The sequence below is a fragment of the Aethina tumida genome, chromosome 5 (genome assembly GCF_024364675.1).
Source record: "Aethina tumida isolate Nest 87 chromosome 5, icAetTumi1.1, whole genome shotgun sequence".
NCBI classification, from domain to species: domain Eukaryota; kingdom Metazoa; phylum Arthropoda; class Insecta; order Coleoptera; family Nitidulidae; genus Aethina; species Aethina tumida.
The window spans coordinates 11,093,208-11,116,324 of NC_065439.1; the positions used below are offsets into that span (position 1 = coordinate 11,093,208).

The 23,117-nt window shown below is 33.5% G+C and overlaps 6 protein-coding genes across 13 annotated transcripts; 3 read left to right on the forward strand and 3 right to left on the reverse strand.

Moving 5' to 3' along the window:
• Positions 1-481: 481 nt before the first annotated feature.
• On the forward strand, positions 482-7,643 carry LOC109596533 (integrin beta-PS). Of its 2 annotated transcripts, none has more exons than XM_020012099.2 (10): positions 482-626; positions 2,938-3,103; positions 3,166-3,716; positions 3,819-3,903; positions 5,148-5,318; positions 5,365-5,751; positions 5,808-5,975; positions 6,029-6,832; positions 6,886-7,038; positions 7,096-7,643. In XM_020012099.2, exons 2-10 carry the CDS (start codon positions 2,942-2,944, stop codon positions 7,162-7,164), a joined length of 2,550 nt encoding a protein of 849 aa, XP_019867658.2. In that variant the 5' UTR covers positions 482-626; positions 2,938-2,941; the 3' UTR covers positions 7,165-7,643. The 2 variants fall into 2 exon arrangements, with proteins under 2 accessions (XP_019867658.2, XP_049823642.1); XM_049967685.1 differs by lacking the exon at positions 3,819-3,903 and adding an exon at positions 4,326-4,455.
• Positions 7,644-8,147: 504 nt separating this feature from the next.
• LOC109607307 (equilibrative nucleoside transporter 3) lies at positions 8,148-11,617 on the reverse strand. Of its 5 annotated transcripts, none has more exons than XM_020023812.2 (8): positions 10,935-11,617; positions 9,856-10,001; positions 9,552-9,801; positions 9,314-9,364; positions 8,825-9,265; positions 8,685-8,770; positions 8,431-8,627; positions 8,148-8,371 (listed from the first exon to the last, which is right to left on the reverse strand). In XM_020023812.2, exons 2-8 carry the CDS (start codon positions 9,958-9,960, stop codon positions 8,260-8,262), a joined length of 1,242 nt encoding a protein of 413 aa, XP_019879371.1. In that variant the 5' UTR covers positions 9,961-10,001; positions 10,935-11,617; the 3' UTR covers positions 8,148-8,259. The 5 variants fall into 5 exon arrangements, with proteins under 5 accessions (XP_019879371.1, XP_049823648.1, XP_049823646.1 ...); XM_049967691.1 differs by having other exon boundaries at positions 9,856-10,004; XM_049967689.1 differs by lacking the exon at positions 10,935-11,617 and adding an exon at positions 10,055-10,133 and having other exon boundaries at positions 9,856-10,004.
• A 1,123-nt stretch (positions 11,618-12,740) lies between these two features.
• On the reverse strand, positions 12,741-17,128 carry LOC109607309 (uncharacterized). The gene is made up of 8 exons (XM_049967929.1): positions 16,656-17,128; positions 16,269-16,598; positions 15,931-16,220; positions 15,687-15,873; positions 14,013-14,162; positions 13,635-13,958; positions 13,253-13,578; positions 12,741-13,016 (listed from the first exon to the last, which is right to left on the reverse strand). Exons 1-8 carry the CDS (start codon positions 16,786-16,788, stop codon positions 12,819-12,821), a joined length of 1,938 nt encoding a protein of 645 aa, XP_049823886.1. The 5' UTR covers positions 16,789-17,128; the 3' UTR covers positions 12,741-12,818.
• A 42-nt stretch (positions 17,129-17,170) lies between these two features.
• On the forward strand, positions 17,171-18,376 carry LOC109596527 (sperm flagellar protein 1). The gene is made up of 4 exons (XM_020012095.2): positions 17,171-17,527; positions 17,575-17,898; positions 17,950-18,077; positions 18,129-18,376. The coding sequence occupies exons 1-4, from the start codon at positions 17,380-17,382 to the stop codon at positions 18,252-18,254; spliced, it is 726 nt and encodes a 241-aa protein (XP_019867654.1). The 5' UTR covers positions 17,171-17,379; the 3' UTR covers positions 18,255-18,376.
• A 311-nt stretch (positions 18,377-18,687) lies between these two features.
• On the forward strand, positions 18,688-21,229 carry LOC109596534 (TATA box-binding protein-associated factor RNA polymerase I subunit B). 3 transcript variants are annotated; one of them, XM_020012101.2, is made up of 4 exons: positions 18,688-19,124; positions 19,178-19,304; positions 19,352-19,603; positions 20,264-21,229. In XM_020012101.2, the coding sequence occupies exons 1-4, from the start codon at positions 18,754-18,756 to the stop codon at positions 21,161-21,163; spliced, it is 1,650 nt and encodes a 549-aa protein (XP_019867660.2). In that variant the 5' UTR covers positions 18,688-18,753; the 3' UTR covers positions 21,164-21,229. The 3 variants fall into 3 exon arrangements, with proteins under 3 accessions (XP_019867660.2, XP_049823643.1, XP_019867659.2); XM_049967686.1 differs by having other exon boundaries at positions 19,352-20,632; positions 20,724-20,892; XM_020012100.2 differs by having other exon boundaries at positions 19,352-21,229.
• Positions 21,216-22,992, reverse strand: LOC109596536 (transcription initiation factor IIA subunit 1). The gene is made up of 2 exons (XM_020012102.2): positions 22,122-22,992; positions 21,216-22,004 (listed from the first exon to the last, which is right to left on the reverse strand). Exons 1-2 carry the CDS (start codon positions 22,744-22,746, stop codon positions 21,565-21,567), a joined length of 1,065 nt encoding a protein of 354 aa, XP_019867661.1. The 5' UTR covers positions 22,747-22,992; the 3' UTR covers positions 21,216-21,564.
• Between the last annotated feature and the right edge of the window lie 125 nt (positions 22,993-23,117).

Here is a 23,117-nt window from a genome sequence, read left to right on the forward strand (position 1 = left end):
TAAAAAATATACACTATTATTTATTTAACTACCTTTGATGAAAGATAAGTAAATAGATATAATATATATATCATCATATAATCTGTGTATTCTGAAAGATATCATTCAATATCTACATAACTTAACAATATGACATGTAAATTTATTAAACTCTTTATGAATTAAGTTTATTTATTGAGGAATTGAGACATTTTTCTAATTTCTAAAAACAAATTGCGTGCAATAAATCTACTTCTGAGCAATTACAAGTTTCATCCAATGATTGTCTCAGCTTCAACTTCTCTCATCTATCACAATTATACAATTTACAAACAAAGTGTAAACTAAATAACTTGTACAAAGGTCAAAATACCAAAACATCATTAGCGCCCCTACGTTGGATTGGTTTTCTACCTGAGAAGAGAATTTAAATTCCTAAACATGGCAACAAAGCTCATTTCCAAGTAACAGAAACCTGCATCAAATGCATGAGATCAAATCTGTTGACCAAATTTGTCAGTGTGGGTTTTGTAAAAGGAGGTGTGTACTGTTCGTCTTCCACCAAAATGCAGTGATATTTGTGAAGTTTAAAAAAAAAACATTTGGTTCATTCCGTTTTTTTTCCTGACGCCTGCCAAAAAATCCAGGTAATACAATTTTTTCAGATAAGTTTCGATAATTATTGCTTCAATAATAACGTTTCTTTATTTCTTTCAAGTATCCCTATTGTGAAATCTTATCATTTATTTATATTATATTATTTTATATTATATCATATTTGTTTGGTTGTTTACACAAAGATAATTTATCACATTTGGATGCAACTAAAATCAATTACATTATTGCTACAATGTAATGTAAGTTTGAGTTAAATTTTTGTCACTCCTCAAATTTTGGTTATCGAGGTTCGACCTAGTGATTAACCAGTGTTTATTTTTGGCAAATAAGCTCAATAATTAAGTTTTAAATAACATGCAGCAAGAACTGGACAAATGTGGGTGGAATGAGGGCGCTTGCGTATTGTTTATATTTGTCAATTTGAAGCTTCAAATATTAGTCATAATTTTTCCGCAAAATACATATTATAAGATGCAGAAATCGAATCACGATCTATAAATAAGTTCTCACATAATTTTCGTTTTGGTGCCAGACGTGTATTTTTTCATTCATCACAGTTTTCGTTTTCATGTGGTCAATGTCGAAAACATTATGTCATAAACAACCGTGAAATCATTGTTCAAGGAAAATTTGAACAATTCTGTCAAAGAAAATATTGAAATTATTCATTAAATAACTTGAAGAAGTGTATGTACAAAATTAAAACCAAGAAGAGAGGAATATTAAATAAATCGTTTCTTGATTCCACTTAAGGAAACTGCAACTTGACAGTGTAAAATCGATTTAAAAACTAGTCGTTCAGCATTGTCGTCTTTGTAATTACGGGTTATTCGGGTTCAAATGCCGTCTTGAAAATGTCACCCCAACCGAATATCGACTCTGGTTGCACCATAAATGTCGGAAACATCAATCACGATGGCCAAGTTTAATGTTTCGTTCAAAATGAATCAATAGATTAGTTGGTTAAACGTTTAATATAATTTTCATCAATTATAAATATTAAAATCATTAAAAATGGCGGTATTTATAGATAATTGTTTATTGTTTATTAAAATCTATTTATAAACAGCAAAGGTTTATTTTTATCCGTTTTATCTGCACAAGAAGGGTACTTATGTTTATGCTTTCTTATGCAACACATCTGGTTCGAGTCTGGCATTGAATTTCAGGGAGGAAGTAACAGTCAATTTTTATTGGTGTCGTGATCAATTTAATTAAATCGCTTCCAAGCCCAAAATAGAAGTAGTCACCGATCAATTTTTGTCACTCAAGATCATCGTTAAATAAACATTTTTATTTCATGATTTCCTTTAAATTATTTCAAGGATTCAATGATAATAATTTGATTTTAACAAAATATTTTTAATAAATGAGCAAATATTTTGTTTCCTGTTTAAATATCTACTTTCCACAACCAAAAATAGAGATTACACTTCCACTAAATTTATGACAAACCATTTAGTCATTGTAAAAATGAGCAAACTATATTTAACAAATATTGTTTAAAATGAAACGTTTACACACATCCAATTGACCCAAATTTGATTTTTATGCGCGTCATTAACTAACTCGAATTACACGTCTTTAATCATAACTTACAACGCGTATTTATTATATTTTTAATTCATTATAATTTTTCCACGCGACATTTACATAAAACATCACGAACGCAGTTTAATTCGTTAATTAAATGTGGTCAGTTCGTTCTATTATATCCATTATAATATTTATAGGTAATATTTGAGTAAATATCTAAAAATAAACGCTCTATTTTAAAATTTTTACTTGTTGGAACCAGAAATCGTTTACTTTTTTAATCACCTGTTATATGAATAAATGAGCGAGATGTTGAACTAATTATTGTTATTTTATCTTTCTTGTATTTTGTTATTGTGATCTGTAAACCACATGGATTAATGCTATTTACGGTTTATTATGATTTATTTATAACTTACTGATGAGAAAAACTTGATAACTCCATAAACAATCTGCTAAACAAAAGATAAAAAACAAAACAATGAGACAAACCTTAATTACAACTTGTAGTAAATTATTATGTGAGTGAATTTTTCATTGACCAATAATTTACTACAAAAAGTTTGTTATCCCCAACCTACACAAGTTTAAATGGTCAATTAGTCAGAGTCGAGCTGTATTTATAAAAAAACGTGGGGGCGTATAAATCACATCCAATTTCTTGCAACACACGATCAAGAAACAAGTTTTACATCAGTGAGTAAGAAATGTTTATTGATTACGACTTTAATATATTCTTTGAACGATGCAAATGCCATTCCCATTTTTGGATGTCCGACTTATGAATGGATTTTTTTGTTACAGAAACATGGATTCGACGAACAGCATTACACGAACAGTGTTTCTATTAACTGCCTTAACAACAATTGTGATAGCGCAAATCTCGCAGCCACAACAAAACCCCTGCACCTCGAAACTAACGTGCCACGACTGCATACAAACACCCTCCTGCGCCTGGTGTTACGCACCGGTACGTCCAAAGACTTTTCACTACAATTCCCCTTATTTAATTTATCTGTTGTTGTTCCATAGAATATTAAAGAAAGTCCGCGATGTTTTCAACCAAACTCACCGATCCCCCCGAAGGAGGAGTGCCCGGAGGAGTTCATCTACAATCCGGACAACTTGATGAGCATAGTGACCAACTACGAGCTCTCGAAGGCACATTCGAAGGGCGGCGAAGGAGGCGGCAACTGGATGAGCGGCATCGAAGGTAGCTGGAACTACAGCGAACACACCTCCAGTTCGGGCAGTGCGAGCGGCGGCTGGGGCGGCGGCGTAGGCGGCGGAGGAATGGGTGCCGGACAGATCGTGCAAGTCGCGCCGCAAAGGATGAATCTGAAACTGAGGGCGAAGCAAACGCACAGCATCCACATGGCGTACACTCAAGCCGAAGACTATCCGGTCGATCTGTATTATCTCATGGACCTGAGCAGGTCTATGTACGACGATAAGGAGAAGTTGAGTTTGTTGGGGGACAAGTTGGCTAGTACCATGCAAAAGATCACCACCAAGTTCAGTTTGGGTTTCGGCAGTTTCGTGGATAAGGTCAAGATGCCTTATGTCAGCACCTTGAAGGAAAAGTAAGGGTTTTTTATTGGTTAATTTTGGATGATGTTTACGTTTAAAGGTTGTTTCTTGTTTGGATAAGTGAGGTTTTCTGTTGTGTTGTTGTTCTACTTTAGGTTGCTCAAACCGTGCGACGATTGTGCGGAACCGTACGGATACCACCACCATATGAGTCTGAGCACTAACACAGACAAATTTTCAGTAAGTTCTCACAAATCTAATTAACACAATTCTCCTCCCGTTTTCTACAGTGAGCATCAATAGTTTTCTGATTTATGCCAACTGTAGTACATCCAGTTTTATCCTAATCCATTCCTAAGAAGTTGTGATGTATGTTCCCCCACTTTCATCCCACTTTTCTGGTATTCTAGTAGAGGCATGTTTTGTTACGTTGGGATGTTTATGGTTGACTAGAATGTTGTGTAACTTGCAGGTTTTAGGTGCAGCATGAAGCATGTCCCAGGAGCTACCATGTATTCTTTCTATTTTATGTTATATGTGCATTAACGAGTACAATTCGGAAGCAATCTCTCTTAACAAATATATCTTTGCGAAGAGAGAAAACGTGGTGAATGTGGTGCTTAAAATATTGGGGTAGGTTAGAGAATGTGTCTTGGTTGTAGCCTAGAGCGACCGTGCACCCTCTGCGAGCCGGGGTACCCCTACAGCAACGAGGATAACTGCGAACCCTGCGCCGCACCCTACGGATACCGGAACGTCATGAGGCTGTCACGTGACACCTTGAACTTTTCAGTAAGTCGGCGACGCGATGAAAACAGATGCCGAAAATCGCAACCCTAACACATGAAACGAAAAAACCATTTACACCTGTTTATTTTTATTGTCATCTCTTATCTTTTAACTATGAAAACTGTTACTGAAAATAAACATGTATAAATAAGACACTGTCATCACATATTTTAGTTTTATTGGTGCGTTGGTTTTTATTGTAAATTGACTTTGGAAAAGCACACGTTTCTCTTTTTGTTTTTAGCGTCTTAGTAGAAGTAGCTTTTCTGATGATCAATACTAATTATTTTATATTTTTTTAATTATTTAATTAAGATAATTTAAAGGGGCAAGAAATCAAAAGGTTCGTTTTGTTTCCTCAACGATTATATTGTCATTAGAACACATTTGTATCAACTCTTGGTTTCTTTCCTCTTCATTTGCCTTCTTTGTAGCCACTAAGTAGTTAATAGGTAACAAAGGGTATTGTAGCCATAACATCTTAACGCTGCAGCCGGTAGAGCTAATATTTTAACATAACATGGCACAGTTTTGTGTAGAGCACTCTTTCCCACATCCCTACTACCATTAATCCCATTTTCTTTCTTTCAATTAACCCAAAAACTGACAGGAAAAGCTCATTTTTGATTTTCTGAGCTTCTCCAATCCACAGTCGAAAAACTACTCCTAACTAATAGATTTTATTAATAAAATAGCACATGGTGAAACAAGCTTCAGTGTCTGGAAATTTGGACGCCCCTGAAGGTGGTTTTGATGCGATCATGCAGGCTGTGGTGTGCAGAAATGAAATTGGATGGAGAGAACAAGCTAGAAGGCTTCTGGTCTTCTCAACTGATGCCAGTTTCCACTATGCTGGAGATGGAAAGGTAAAATCCTCGTTCTTTTTTATTTTTTACTCATTATGTCAATTAGTTGGGAGGTATTGTGAAACCGAACGATGGATTATGCCACTTGGACAGTAACGGTTACTACTACGAGTCATCGAATCAAGATTACCCGAGCATTGAACAGATCAATATGGTTGTAAAAAAGAACGCCATCAACGTTATTTTTGCAGTAACCAATCAAACTATTGCTGTTTATAAAACATTGGCTGAACACATTGACGGAGCAACTTATGCTTCCATCAACGAGGACAGTTCCAACATTGTTGAAATTATCGAAGAAGAGTATAACAAAATCTCATCTTCCGTAGAGATGAAACACAACGCATCTAGTCATTTAAAACTGAAATTTTTCACCAAATGTCTTGATGCTTCTGGAAAATTAGTTAACACCAATAAATGTGGTAACATTAAGGTAAGTTTAGTTGTGAATTCTCAAAGATTGCTGGCTATAATTGTTTTATTTGATAGGTTGGAGATCTGATCACCTTCAGAATTGATATTGAAGTAATCGAATGTCCTAAAGATCCAAAAGACTGGACCCAAACTATTCAAATATATCCAATAGGTATCAACGAAAGTTTAACTATTGACTTGGAAATGCTTTGTTCTTGCGACTGTGAAAGGCCCGGCCACCCAGTAAGTTTACAATTATAACTAGTTAATTGATTTGAACAAGTATTCTGTTGTAGAGTTTCAAATTTAATGCACCCGAGTGCAACAATCACGGCACCTACATGTGCGGCATCTGCGATTGCGTGGAAGGTGCCTTCGGACGCAATTGCGAGTGCACGCCGGATAGCTTCGCCGATTTGGAGAACAAAACCACCAGCTGCATCCATCCGAACAGCACCTCTCAAATCGAATGTTCCGGAAGAGGTCAGTGCTCCTGCGGACGTTGCGAATGTCACCCACGACAACACGAAAACGAACACGTTTACGGCGATTACTGCGAATGCGACGACTTCTCCTGCGAACGACACAACGGCAAACTGTGCAGCGGTCCCGATCACGGAATCTGCGACTGCGGAAAATGCCGTTGTCAGGAGGGTTGGGACGGTCCGAATTGCGCCTGTCAAAAATCGAATGCCACCTGTTACTTGCCGGGTGTCGAGAACGGAGAGATCTGTTCTGGTCACGGAGTCTGCGAGTGCGGCGTCTGCAAATGCGAATCGACAGAGGACGGCAGATACTCGGGCAAGTTTTGCGAGAAGTGTCCAACTTGTTCGGACAGATGCGAGGAGTTCAGGGACTGTGTGCAGTGTCAGCAGTATAAAACTGGACCGTTGAAGGATCCCGATGATTGTGCAGCTAATTGTACCAAATTCGTGCCCATTCCCGTTACTGAGGTTAAAGTGCCATCGGAGGAGGAGGGCAATGAGATATTCTGCGCATACTTCGACGAAGACGAGTGCAGGTTCAGCTATGTGTACTACTTCGACAAGGACAATAAAATTCAAGTCAGAGCGCAGGAGGAACGAGAATGCCAAGCGAAGGTAGGTTTTGGTTTTTTAAATAGCCTGAATAATAAGAGAATGATTATCTATAGGTTTATGTGCCTGGAATCGTTTTGGGAGTAATTGCAGCTATCGTGCTGATCGGTATGGCAGTTTTGCTACTTTGGAAACTTTTCACGACGATTCACGACAGAAGGGAGTTCGCACGATTCGAAAAGGAGAGAATGATGGCGAAGTGGGATACCGTAAGTGAATTGATCGATTTAGCAGATATTAATAATAAATATTTTTATTGTTTTTAGGGTGAGAATCCGATTTACAAACAAGCCACCTCCACGTTTAAGAATCCCACCTACGCAGGGAAGAGTTAGGTCTGTTGTTTTTTTTTTGTGTTTTCTACTTTGTAAATATTTTACGTAATGCAATAGCATCGAATGAAACTGCCATATTTTTATTGTATAGTTTCAAAGAGTCAAATTTGTGCCTGCGAATCCAGTGTCTTAATAGTTTGGATACAACTATTTGTGAATATAATTTTACACGTTTTAAAATATAAGGAAAGCTATGTATTTTATAGATTATTTATACACTAATGGTATTGATATTTACAACATTTTTTTTTATAAATTTTATCATAGTACTTATTTGTTAAGATCATTGTATAATTTGCCATCCGTTCATGATCAACATTTATTATTACTCTGCTTTATACGGCTTTATGTAATCTTTATATTGTTGTACATTAACTCGATAGACTTTTAACTTACGAGTAAGTTTGATTTTATTAATAAACGACTGTTAATTATTGTAGACCTTACGAATTTGTATAATAAATTAATTGTTTTAACAATATGGTGTATTTCTAAGAGTAATCCGAGATTTATTTAATTTAATCCACATCTCTAGGTATAATTTAATGAGATAAAATAAAAAAAATTGAATATATAGCACATTATTTTAAGAATTTGATTTTTGAGCAATGTTTGGCGTTCCTCAAACTTCTCCAGTGGAAGGCTTGCCTACAGAAATCTTGGTAAAAATCCTACGATTATTGGACGAAACCACTTTGTTCAATGTTTCTCACACGTGCAGATTATGGAATCAAATTTGTTTGGGTGATTCATTACTTAGACAAAAAGTATTTGAAGTCTTAAATAATATGAAAATTATAAGACACAATCTTAGATACAATCCAAACAGCTATGAGATCAAAGTAAGGGAAACTTTTATGCTGTGCAACTGTAAGATTATTTGTACACAAATTTTAGAAGCCGCTTTACAGGAGGATATTCGTAAAAATTGTAAAAGGAAAAGAAATGACGATTATAAATTTGTTTGTAAGAAAATGAGAATATAATGAAGATTTCTATTCTTTATTCTGTAAATAATAAAATATTACGATCGTTCAATAAAAAATTAATAAAACAATTGCAATAAATATTTAATATTACATTTTGTTGTTTTACTTAAATTATTTTTAGGACTGCACTGTTTAACATGGCACAACATGCCAAACTGACGACTAGAACGCAAATAAGCACTGTAAAACCAATCTTTTTCTCTTCCAATGTTATCACCCTGAAATTTAAAAAAAAATGTGACAACTTTACAAAAAAAAAATAAATAAAATTACTTACGAAGGAAGTGCTGTTATAGTTAAATTAAATAAATATCCGTTCGTTATTGCAAAAATAAACATGAAAATAATATAACAAGTGTCCGAGTTAAACACCACAGAAGTGTGATGTCTTGGTTGTGCATTACACAGCATCAATAATGGAATTAATATTAACCTCAAGGTACTTAAGATGAAGAGAATTTTATCATTTGTTGGCTAAAAAATAAAACAAAATTACTGATAAATGCATGCCCAATAAAAATTGTTTGTTACTTGTTTGATTCTTAAAGAAGCTTCCCTTCCGGCAAAATCACAAATATTGTACATTAAATAAGTTATCACAGGCACGAAAAATGTTGCTAAAAAATCAAAATTAATACAAAAATTATAATTATTTTAATCAACATTTATACTGTTCCATTTGCTGTCTTCACCAACAGACACCACGTTGGCGGTTAATCCAGGATGAATAATTATCGTTCCACCCTGAATGAAAATCATGGAGAATAACAAAAACTTCATTTTTTTCAAAACCCGTAAAACATTCTCCTTCGAAAACGGCAATCCCGTGTTTTGCGTTTGAACCTCCAAATTTTCGTAGTAATTGAAGAACTCCGAATATCGTTTCTTGTATCCGTAAAACATTAAAGTGGCTAATATGGCGAGCAAGGCGGTCGAAAAGTAAATGAAGGCGTTCGGTATGACTCTTTCTATGCCGTTAGTCAACGCCAGTATTTGGATTAGGGCGGCGAAAATGCCGCAAACCGATTGACCTGTTAACTGAGCCGCTACGTAAGCTTGAGGAAACTTCGAGGAGAGTTGGAAGGCGGAAATCAAGCATACTGCGCTCGATCCTAAAAGAAAATATTTATTTATTTATTTTGTAAGAATTGTGCACTTACCATTTAACAGGACTCCTGTGATCAACGTGAAAATGTAAAATCCATATTGCCCTAGAAATTCTGTTTGTTAGAAACTGAGTTTATTTGTTTGTTTTTTATAATCAAATTATAATAATTTATTTACTTATGCTAATATATTATCTTTATCACTGCTGTTGTTATCTTATCTTATTTGTATACCTTACATAAAAACATCAAATTGTATGTATTTGCTTAATTTCACTGTTCAAAAACTTACACGAATCACTATTCACATTGACAAAAACTATGGTGATCATAAAAAGCACCATTTCAGCACATAATGAGCCAATAATTCTTGTGCTGACTGATATTTTCTTCGCAAATTTCACGGTAATAATGATAAAAGCGAAAGACACAACATTTGCAACTATAGAAAAGTTGGATGTGAATGTTGCCTGTAAATCTTTTTTCTCCTTCTCATGGGGATCGAAAGGTATCGATGTGTTTCTAAATTTGTACATCCAATACTACAACAAAATTAAATATAAAATTGATTATTATAATAAGATAAATCTACTTACTGAGTTCGCTGTTATAAAAAAATTGCTGGGCATTTGACTTATCATCCCCAATGTATAAAATAGGATGTATGTGGAAAAATACTTGTCTCTTGGTGAGGATGTCATGATGTCGGGTTGATCCTCACGTCTAAGTCTTTGGCATTCAGCTTCTTAAACAAGAGTTACTTAAAATGGTTCAGCATGATATTTAAATTGTTACCGTTATCAGTCATTGTTTTAATTTAGATTAAAAACTATGATTCAGAGTAAATTGAATTCGTACTAAATAAGATACCTATTTAATTTTAGTTGGACTAAGTCAGTACTACTTACAGTTATGATCGTATGATAACCAATTATCTCCCTAATGTTTATCTCAAAATGGTGAATCATATTTGTTTTGATATTATCGTGTCAATTACAATAGATCAAATGTTACATAAAATTAATAATATATAATTGAGTAATGAATATAACATTGGATTAGTTCAGGGTTAAATTTTTTAGTTTTGGAACCTATTCAATTTATTACATGGAGTCAAATAAAAAATGGAAAGAGTAATTGTAAAATTAATAAAATCATTGTATGCTTATGCTAATGCTTATTAAAAATAAGATTTATAATTAAATTAAAAATTAAATTAAAATAAATATTTCAATACCCATTAATAGTTATTTTATATAAGTCACATTCATGACTTGAAGTTTTTTGGCGTCGTAATTCCATAGTAAACAATTTTTTTTAATTTAAAATTGTTAAACCTATTGTAATCATTACTTATATTTATTTCACATTAAATTCGCTAACTAGTTTATAATTATATGTTAGCAAATGTCCATTAATGTTAATTGTAATTTGACGTAAGTTGGTATCGTCACTGAAAAAAAACGTAAATAAATAACATGATGTTCGAAAACCTTCAGTCTGTTTTAATTGCAAAATAATAATATCCATCGATTAATATTGAATCTGTATAAAATAATATTATACTATATTATTAATTCAACCCATATAACAGATGAGTTCTAGAGCTCAAAATTTCTCAACGTACCAGCTACACAACCTAAATCTTTTTCAACATTTGAATAGAAACAATTACCTTTAACACTATATGAACAATGTATTCGCACAAAATCGATAAATCTCTCTTTGATAATATGAATCAGGCAGTATTATTGCTAATTCCAGATGGAACTAGTTTAAAGGAATTTTGTGACTCACTGTCAAAAATGAAGCAATTCAAGGATTTACATATAAAAAAAGTTATCGTGAATGATAACGTTTTGTTTCTATCGAATGCAACAAAATGCCAAAGATCTAGTTATTCCTGAAGGTTCCTATCAAGTTAATCCTAAACAACAATACATTCCAGGATAGAAACAAAAATACTTTCAAAGAGGGACTCATACATATTCCGGGAGGGAACCAAAAATATATTCCTGGAAGAAACCAACAATATATTCCTAATGTGGGTCATCAAGGGATTCTTGAAAAGGGAGGGAACTCATGAATCAAATATATAATCAGGAAAATCAAATTATTATACAAGACACTTAGAAACCAAGTTCTGAATCAAGGGTGTAACCAGAGAAACCAATCTAAGGGTCACGGACAAAGTATTAGTCAAGGATATAACCGTCAAGTCAAAACTCAATGTAACTGCGCACCGATTCAACTTCTCGGTAATGCCTATAGACAATTTCACAGTTATGACTGAAGTAAACCTTATTGGCGAGGTACCATTGGTAAGTTACGGTTCAAGGTAACTTCCCGGTTATGCTTAAACGAAACTCCTTAGTCATGCCTGAAGTAAATCTTGATGATTTTGAAGAGATTGATGATCTCGGGGTACCCCGAAAAGTTGAAAAAGAAGAATTATTTAACTTTAATAAGTAAACAGAGAACCGTGCAGATTTATCTCGCTAGAAAACGCAGAAAACCCGCATCTCGTCTTGATCTCACTCATTAAAAGATTGGCCGCTAATCCATCATATAGAAGCATGGAGGAAGGATTTAGTTAACGACTTCTTTTACGACGATGCCTGCATGGAAATCTACTTTCCATTTCACAGATAATATATAAAGTATAAGTTAGACAGGCCGAATATTCCAGCATATTTTTACAATTCCAGTATCAATTTTCAGGAGGTGGGTGATATGAAACGAATAAATAGACTAACTATATTAAAGTGGGATTTGAACAAATTAATTGGTTTTATTGAATTTGAGAAATATTTAATCTAAGCATTTCTAGTCAAAAAGTGCTGTTTTATCCATCATATAATTGGTGTCATCCAATTCTATTTATTTGTGTCTAGAATCAGTAATATTTTCATACAAGTATCTCTTGAGAAAAAGGTTTAGAGCAGTTTTAATCATCATATAATTCTATAGATTATGATTGTTGATTTCATTCATATGTATCTAAAATGAGTAAAATTTTCATCCAAGCATCTCTAGTCAAAAAAATGTTGGCGCAGTTTTATCCATCATGTAGTTGATGTCATTTGATTCTGTAAATGTAAAATAGAACATGGTAATTCGGCATATATGAGCTTCGACATTCAAGGAAAATTTATCATGGTATTTTAGAATATTCTGAGGGATAATATGAAAATAAGTAAATAGTGTTAGCAGACGGAGGGGGAAGAAATGGACCGCCTCCCATACCTACCCATCTTAACAAGTGTCTAGATTGTCGTGATCTAAAACCGATACGAAATGAATATTTAAGATTAACATCATCTAACAGCAGAGCAAGTATAAAGCTTGATAAAGTAAAATATTAATGTAAAATAGTATAAAAATCGATGATTGTTAATTTTTATAATGTTAAAACATGTATTATTGTATATTTGTTATATTTGTATTATATATGTAATATGGTGTTATTACTTGTCATAAGTGAATTGTACAAATACATATATATTTTACATTAAAAAAATACAATTATAAATAAAAACAATTTTTGACAATAAGTAACTTAATCCTGAATGTTCTCCTTTTCGCTCAATCCAACAATTTTCAGTGATTCTTCATAAAGTGTTTTGCAAAATTTTGTATTCTTAGTTATATATGGAGTAAAATGCGTTTTGCAATCCGAAAAATATTTTCCTGTTGTATTTTCAACTTCTTTAGACATGGCTAAATGTAATGTTGTTTGTGCACCTTCCCATGAATTCTAAAATATATATCATAACTAATTAAATGTGAACTTATTATATTATACATAAAAATCAATAAATAAAATGTTGTATAAAAATGTTTTTGTTTTATTGTGCCTATAATCTGTATAATTTAATTGTTATATAATTGAAAATGCATTTTAATGACTACTTAAAAACCAAGGACAACAGCAAGTTTTCTTATAATTAGATTTAGAATAGAGAAAGTTGCATGATCACAAAAAAAAATTACCTTCGCAAAAATATTATTCCACAAATTCAATAAGAACAAATAAAACCAATTTACATTCTCAACTTTTTTAAATATTGGCGTTTTAACAATGCCAGGATGAAGAGAATTGCTAGTTACTCCGCATCCTTCTAATCTTGAAGCTATTTCATTGGAAGCGATGATCGTAGCTACTTTTGAATTAGCATATATGTTCAACAGGTTAGTCGGTTCGAAAAATTCGAATTTTAATTTTGGATTTGTCAAATTACTTGACTTTATATTATTTCGTAGTGACAAATTTGAACTTGTAAAAATTATTCTACTTGGAGATGATTTTTTAAGCAGATCTAAAACAAAATAGCATTTAACGTTAATTTCAATACCTTTAATGAGCGTCACGTACCAATTAGTAAATGTGTGAGTAGAAACGGTCCAAAATAATTAACTTGCATAAGAAGATTTATTCCATCTTCCGACATTTTGTCGTGTCCAAAACTGATTCCTGCATTGTTGATTAAAATATCTAATTTTTTCTCGCTTTTTATAATGTCATTCGCAAATTTTCTTACAGAATTAAACGATCCCAAATCTAAATATTTATAAATAATGTCCGGGTTATCGGTTTCCTTGATTATTTTTAGAACTGTTTCTTCCGCATTGTCTTTGTCTGCAATTATCACTTTGCATCCTCTGGATGCTAATGACTTCACCACTTTTAATCCAATTCCTAGAATTATTCTTATTACTAGTTAATAAAAAAGATTAAATTTAAAATAATTACCTGAATTTCCTCCAGAAACTATAGCAGTTTTGCCGATCAAACAACTAAAACTTTTACAAACACCAAACAAAAATTTATTTAAAATTGATCCAATAAAAAATATGAACAAAATTAATAATATCCACTCTAGAATTCCGTACATTTTCGTTTAACATTCACCTGCAAGTCTATGTCAATCACTACTACTTGAGAATATTAATAATGCACTGCATACAATTTCCATAATAGTGATAGGAGTACAGTTATCGCCATGGTTTCTGTCCTTCATAATTTTTATTATTTATAGATCAATTAACTATTAATTGTATCATATGTACAATAATTATTATGTCAGTATTATAAAACAGGAAATTGATTACAATTGTTTAAACCACAGTACGTTGTTGTGTCAAACCATTTGTCAATGGCACTAAAAACAATTCTTATAACCGGTGCCAAGCAAGGTCAATACATCTACTATACTACTACAAATCCACAAATTAAAAATTACAGGTATGGGTTATCACATGGCGTCCATGTTGGCTAAAAAAAATCATCGAATTATTTTATGCGACAAACAAGATTTAGACGAAACTCGAGAGGAGATTATAAGAAGTTCCTGTAACGAGAATATCACTTGCAGAAACGTAGACTTGTCTTCATTTTGTTCGGTGAGAAGCTTTGCCGAAGAGGTGAACGAAACAGAAGATCAACTGCACGTGCTTATTAACAACGCCGGTGTTTTCGCTAGTGAATGTAAAGAAACCGAAGACGGTCTAAATCCTACCATGCAAATTAACCATTTCAGTCCGTTTCTGTTAACCCATCTTTTGTCTGGTAATTTTTATAACCTTTTGTATACAATACGAAAAGAGATTGATCCATCCGAATCCTGAAAGAGACATCATGTACAATAGAGACAGTATGTCTCCCACTATGGGACAGACTTCTACTGTCTCTGTCCTGCATGATGTCTCTCTCTAAATTCAGGCAGATCAAACGCTTTTCCTACTGTATAATATCTCACGGAATATTTCAGAAAAATTGAAAATATCTGCGCCGAGTCGTATTATTTTCGTCACTTCGAGTGGAGCGTTTCTTAGCAATTTAACAGTGAATAATTTAATTGGAGGAACTCGTTTTAGAATTGATTTATTGTCGGAGACCGTGACATATTACAATTCGAAACTTTGCAATATGATAGCGTCGAAAGGATTTGCCGATAAATTGAAGGATTTTGAAGTCACATCCAATTGTTTTCATCCCGGAATGATGAATTCAGATTTTTTATTTAAGCCGTATTCAAAATATGATGAGTTATTTAAATCAGCGACTAAAAAACTATTCAATTTTGTCACTAAAGTATGTTTAATAAATGAAAATATTGTTGTAAGGATCTGTCTTTGTTTTAGCCTGTAGAAAATGGTGCAAAACTGGGTGTTTATTTGGCAACATCAGAGGAATTAAACAATGTGACTGGACAATATTTTTCAAACTATCAAATTCATGAACAACCCCTAAAACTGGTGGATTATGAATTTTGTCATAAAATTTGGTGTCAAAGTGAGGAAATCACTAAAATAAGAAACAATTAATATATAATAATTTATTATTTACTTTTAAACGGATTATATAGTACACAACATGGTATGTACATTTCTAGATTTAAAACAACTACTACTTAATCTTAATATGGAAACTCGTCTGGTCTTAATTGAACCAACTTTTGACTCATTTCCCATATTTTCTTCTGTAAATTTTTATCCTGAGCTGTTTTATACGTAGACACAACCTGGCATTCGCTGAAATGTTCCCCAGTATATGATTCCAAATAATTTTCCACTGCAGTATAAATTACTGTTTGTGCACCTTCTTCCGCTGACTAAAAAATCGAAATTGCACATTTACACATGCACATAATTATTTTGTTGTTACTCACCTTAAAATAGAAATTGTAGAAAAAGTCTAGTACTAATTTTCTAAAACCTTGTATCCGTTTGAAAATCTCTGTTCGCACAGCACCGGGATGCACGGAAAAGACTGAGACGTTAAAAGATTTCAATCGAGCTGCAAGTTCTTTCGTAAAGAAAATTTGACACAGTTTTGAATTAGAATACGCCATAGTAATTCCTGTTCGTTTGTTCAGATCATTCGGGTTCAAGCATGCAAATTTCGCCATGTAAGAAGACACATTTACTACTCTACTAGGAGCTGATTTCTTCAACAAATCTGTAAGTCATCATGTAAATGAAGAAAAATAAAGTGAACAATTTATACCTGTGAGTAAAACTGTCAGTAAAAACGGAGCAAAATAATTAACTTGCATAGTCAGTTCTAAACCGTCTTCAGTTAATTTGGGTGCCATTCCTCCAGCCCCTGCATTGTTCACCAAAATATCAAGTGTTTCCTCGTTCTGGTTTATCTCTTTGGCAAAAGCTCTAACCGACTTCAAGGAAGACATATCGACAAATTTTACTACAACATTGGGGTTGTGTGTGATGTTTATTATTCTATTTCTAGCATCTTCGGCTTTCGCAGGATTTCTGCATGCAAGAATCACTTTGGCACCACGATGTGCAAAGTCTAAAGCCGTTTCAAAGCCAATGCCTAAATTATTGGAGAACAGTTTTACATAAACATTTATATTAAATACCTCCCACTCACCTGTATTTGCACCAGTTACAATTGCAGTTTTACCTATTAAGCACACTTTGCTTTTGCATTGTTTAGTTATAATTAATAACACCAATTTGATTAAAAGTAAAAGAACAATCAGTGTGACAATAATGTAAGTCATCGTATCATTGACTATAGTCACAATGAACTCCAATTTTTAATTAAGTTACGCACTGTTTTATTATTTCCTGCACAATAACAATACGTATTTTAAATTTGGTCGACTTTGATGATAGTAAATGGAATTTTAATTATATTATAAATACCTAATAACTGTACAGAAACGAGTTACTTTGTATACAGTAGATGCACTAAAACTTGGAAACACGGGTTAAAAACAATATTGTTATTGCAATAAATATAAATTTAGATGACATGCAAAAACTTAATTTTGGAAACATTTATAAACACTATGATTTGATTTTTCAATGTGTACAAATATTATATTTCAATATATGTATATCGTATTTCTGTTAGTGCAATGTTAAGAGAAAAGAAATATTTTGATTTTCTTTAGAAAATTGTGGCTATAGACAAAGAAATATAAATTACTAATATTTTAAAATTTATCGGAAACGGGATCAAAAGCTAATCAAGTGATTTTTTCATTATTTTACCTGTATTCAGTCTAAATTGTCCTTTTAATTGAAGTATGTTAAATTATCTTCAATAAATGAAAATAAATTCGATATTTCAATAGTAACGTCACAAAATGCCAAAATACATAACGCTTTTTTGTTGGGGAAATTTGTTGGACATGGAGCAGTCCAGGGTAGATTTAAATGAACTCTACAACTGGATTGACGAGCAGCACTTCACCAGACGGAAGAAGTTCATACATCGGGACTTTGCGGACGCAGGTACCGACCAGTTTGTTATTTTTGACAGTTTCTTACATCCATTTCAGTAAATCTGGCCGAAATCTTGAAATATCATTATCCGAGACTGGTCCAGATGCACAATTACAGTCCACAGAATTCGGTGCAAAAGAAATTGGAGAACTGGCGAATGCTGAATAAGCGAGTGTTAACAAGGATGCGCATCAATTTGAGCGAGGACACGATGGAAGAACTTGCCAATTCCGAACCGGGAACTATCGAAAAGGTTTTGAATATGGTGAAGAAACAAGTCGAGACTTTGGATCATGGTGATGTTGTGCCACCACGACCGCGACCTGTACAAAAGAAAGTTCGCAAGCTCAAGCCGATATATCAGGAAATTCATGCTAGAGGTTTTAAATCTATTTTTTCAAAGCGGATTTTGTTAAACTTTTGGGTTTAAGGTGAAGTAGTATGTGGTAAAGCAAAAAAGCATGGAAAAAGAATTGCTCTTATTCGTAGAAACGAGTATAAACAAATGAAGCAGGACATAAAGGAAAAACAAGAAATTAAACTATTACTTGAAGAAGAAGTAAGGTAGTTTCTTGCACAATAATGTTGATTGTTTAATAGCTCCTTTTAGATTAATTGTTTAAAGGATCTTGCTGATAAAAAGGACGAAGCTATAAGTTGTTTAACGGCTAAAATTGAATCAACAAAATCACCATCGTCAAAAATAAGACATTTCTTAAGCAGTTTTTTTTCGTAACTTCACTTTTATTAAGTTACTTCAATGCTGGTGTCTCCGCAAAAAAGCGTTAAAAATTTTTTATATTTTATTATATATATATATATTTTTTTAAATTTTAAAAAAGCTAAATTTATATAGACTCATAGTATTTTATTTATATATCATAAATCATTATTTTTTATTTTTAATTATTGTCTCTTTTTTATATGCGATAATATGTGTAATGTGGGTTGCATTACCAAATATTCCATAATGTAATTTTTATTATATATTTTATTATTATTAAACAAGACTATTAATAAATATGCATTTTATTTACAAAAACAATAACCCATTACAACTTTGTCACAGAACACTTAATGTATTTTTGTATTGACACAATGTTTTTTTAATTTTTTTTAAGTGTTCTGTGATTGGTAGTATTTTAGGTATATAGGTTTTCTATGTTTAAAACAGGTTTATAACCTAACTTCTCCGATTTGTGTTTATTTAAATGTGAAAATTAAACAAATTAAAAATGCCTAAGGTAGAATGTGAAGTTTGTGGTGGTACTGATTTTTACAAGGAGTCTGGTCATTATTTCTGCAATGAATGCCAAACCCAAACGCAAGAGATACAGGAACATGTTTTTGAAGAAGAACTAGTCAAGTTTAATGTAAAGAGCACCAGGAAAATCGAGAAGAACCGGGATAAATCGGAAAACAATATCACAAGTTGGGAATGTTACAATATTATACTTTGCAAATTAACAGATCAATTAATAGAATTGGGAGCTGACAAAAAATTGAAGCCTATTGTTAGATATTTGTGGATGTCCTATTTAGAAAAACTGGAAATAATTAAACCTGGTGAAGACATTCCCAAATTACCGGCCGTCAATTACAGAAAGTAAGTTTCATATGTCTATTAATTGATTTAATTGCATACATTTAAATGTTTAGAGATGCCGAAATAATTTATGGAATTAAGACGAGTCGAAAACGTCGACGTTCCGTTTCCAGTAGATCAGGATCTGAGGCCACATTAAACACGTCAGTTTCACTGAAACGTGAAAGAAGTAGAAAAAAGGTACAATTCATAAGCATAAAAAACAAATTTATAATTAAATATTTCAGAGGGCTTTGGCAGAGTCCCAACTGGAGGAAATTGCCCAGAAATCAACGCAAGAATCGACGTCATTGTATAATGAAACTCTGACGAGCATAAAAAGCAGTTCAGACAAAAGTTCACCAAGTGTAATGTACAATCAGTACGTTCTGAAGGAGCTTCGCAAAAAATGTGGGAAAACACATTTAAAACGTCACTCTTCCAATGTATCTATGAAATGTCACAAAATTAAACATTCAAACATTTCGTATAAACACAAGGTAACACTTTTGACGCCGACGAAATTGTATTGTATCTTGTACGTCGGTTTGATGATTAATAAGGATGATATTCAGATTGGCGACTTGTTGAGATTCATTAATGATGGTCACATTAGTTTTAATTACTACAGGAATTTATTCCCGGACGACTTTCACCATAAGAACTTGAACATTAGGGACAACTCAGTTAAAAGAACCCTGACAAATTTTAGTTTTAGGAAGAATGTGGCTCAGATGATTAATTTTTTAAATTTGCACAAATATATAACTAAACCAGATTTACCAAAACTTTGCAGGAGGTTTTGCAAAGAACTAAATTTGCCCGACGATTTAACGAATTACGTTGTCAACATTGTTAATAAAACGTCACCGAAATTAAACTTTGCTAAAAACTCGACTATTTTTCCCAATTACGAAGGTCGAATTATGTCAGTAATACTTGTTGTTTTGAAATTGTTGTTTGGGTTTGATGATGTGACAGAATACGAGTTTTCCCGCTATTCTCAGCTTTGCGATGAATATATTACCTTCCCTAAAATGTTCAATGTTGTTGATTGGATGAAATATCTACACTATCGGAGTGTAATAATTGATGAATACCATTTTCCTACTCAATATAACAATAACCAGACTACAGTTGATAGTGATTTGTATTTGCAGTTTACTTCCACAAAACCTCCTCAGTTTGATGAAGATATGCAGTTGAATAAATATATGTCCCAGTACAAGCAATTGTTGTTAAAATTGAAGGATTTACAACAAAACTTTAATGTAGGTTTAGAATTTGAACCTAGCCTGACACAGTCGTATAATTATTGTAGATTCCTGAGTAAATCTGAAAGTAATAAACCGTATCAACACGAAATTTTAAATTATGAGTCGTCAAATCACAGTATGGATTACCTGTTAAAACCTAACAGTTTCTTAAAATTAATAAACAAAGGGAAGCACGTAGACACTGTCCATCACGGCGCGAATCAAAACTGGAAGATGAAACGGATTGAAAATCTTTACACAGAAAACAAACAGGTAATGGAAAGTGACGGAACTTTAGTAACTGTTAAAATGGTCGCTGGTAAATCTGATAATGTTGTCGCCGATTTAAAACGGCATGTTGTAGACGACGGAACTCACGAAAATGCTTTGAACCAGTTTCCGGTGAATAACGCTGATGCTTTCGAAAAAAATACGCGGTTAACGCAACAAAATCAACTGGTGGATTTTCAAGCGAGGAACAACGTTAAAATTAGAGAACAATATATGCAACACTACAATCCATTCGAACAATATTGGATAAATTATACGTGTTATTCGGATACAATTTCTTTGGATTATTTCAACGAGTTTTACAGATGTTATCCTGAGAGTTTCCGGCTTATTTTTGGGGAGTGCGCCCGTATTTTAGGACAGAGTATATTGACGTTCTACTTTGAGTTTCAATATACTGAGGCGTATTTAATTTACTGCGCCAATTACACCCCTAGAGAAAAGAACTTGAAGAAAAATATTAAAGGGAGAAAATTGTTGACTATTGTTAACAGAGCCAAAAAGGTTTGGTAATGTTATTTATGTTGGTTTGTGTGTACTGAACTTGTTAAATAATAAACTAAAGTCATTATTGAAAAATAGTTTTATTCACAAAACAACTAGAAATAATACATGTAAAAATTTCCTCTGGAAGTAAACCTAACTAAATTGCATTTGAATGGACTTAAATGATCATGTCAGGCTAAATGTTAATAACATTGCAGGTGTGGAATTAAATAAATAAGATCCCTATTTCAAAAATAAAGACGAGTCCATCAAAATCTAACAATTTCAGTCCTAACTAAAGCCCGACACGATTAAAGGAAAATGCATATAACAAATACATGAAATGGAAACATCACTAAAAAATATACAATATGTAGTTATATAATTATACGCGGGACAAAAGGATAAAACGGGGGAGCAAAAACCATTTACCATTCAGCATCTCCGTTCGCCTTCTGGAAGACATAGTCCTGTCCATTCAGATTCATGATCCCATCTTTCAGATGGAACTTCCACTTATTTCTGTTACGCATAATCTTATCGTATTGGCACACGACTATGTTATCGGTGTCGAACAGATCGCTCGGATCGTCGTCCGTCACATCGTCTTCTGAATTCAAGGGCTCCTCTTCCCCGCCCTCATCTTCCATTTCGTGATCGTCTTCGTCTTTGTCTTCATCCAAATCGTCGTCGTCATCATCGTCGTTGTCCGAAGCGTCCTCGTCTTCATCCGAGGTGTCTAGTGGTCCGTCCGCCTGGACGAGCGACGAAGATGATGTCGAAGGGATAGCAGTCGCCTCAGAGGTTGAAGCAATAGCAGCCTCAGCCACTGACTGCTTGCGTAACTTTTGCAATTTTGCTTTTTTACCTGAAATTCATTATACAACATGAGACTGGAGTTATTAAAAGGTAGCAAGATATTTAAACAATGGTCATAAAAGCCTACACCTTTACATTAAAAGGTAACCCTATCAATTCAATTTACCTCTTTTACCGACTTTCTTGAGCGGTCCAGGCAGCACAAATTCAATCTCGAGTTCCTCATCTGATTCAGCATCTTGAGCTGCCCCATCGGTTTGTATCAAACCCTTATTGACAATCGTTACAGCCTGCTGCTGGCTCGCGAACGCTGCGTTGACGTGTTGTTGCAACACCGACGACGCAATATTCACCGGCAGCCCCATCGTTGCAGTAATAACCGGTCCGGTTAAGACCTTTTGCAACTGATTACCTTGCAAAGCCGACTGCGGAACCTGAATAGTGAGAACGCGAGACTGATTTCCCTCGGTTCCCGGTTGTGGGGGCAGGGTAATCTGAATGGGTACCATTTTGTTCTCAAACACCTGAATTGGTTGCTGAACCAATTGCTGTGGCATGGGATTCTGCACCTGCTTGGGGAAACCGTTTGTCGGCTCTACTTTCTTCTTTTCCTCTTCCGTAGTTACGGCTTTACTGGCCATCAGTTTGGTGTCCCACAATTGTTTCAGTTCCTGGAGAACGGTTTCGTCGACACCGTCCTCTAGGAACAGTTCCCGGACGCCAGAGATCACATCATCGATGACGTCCTGATAGATTTTCAGTACGGTCGATTTGCACAGGGCGTGAGACATTTTAATCAGTCTTGTGAAAAAAACTCGAATCGAGAAAACTTAACCTTGAAATGTCACTATGGGTTACAAACACCTCAGTTATTTTCAACAATAAAACAATAATTGAATGATAGTATTGTGTTTCTAGATGTTGAAATGGGCTTTCCTGTGTATTTACTGCTTCATTTTTGCGTTCACATATGTCGGTTTGAGGTTAAGTCCAACTGACGACATTTTGGCGACTCGAGAATCAATGACAACTTTGACAGATTAGAACAACTTAACCTAATATTCTTTGTATGGGGATAAAAACTGCCTTATTAAATATATTTACATATAATTTTTAAAATATATTTATATAACTAAAATTATGGAACAAAAATACTTTTAGT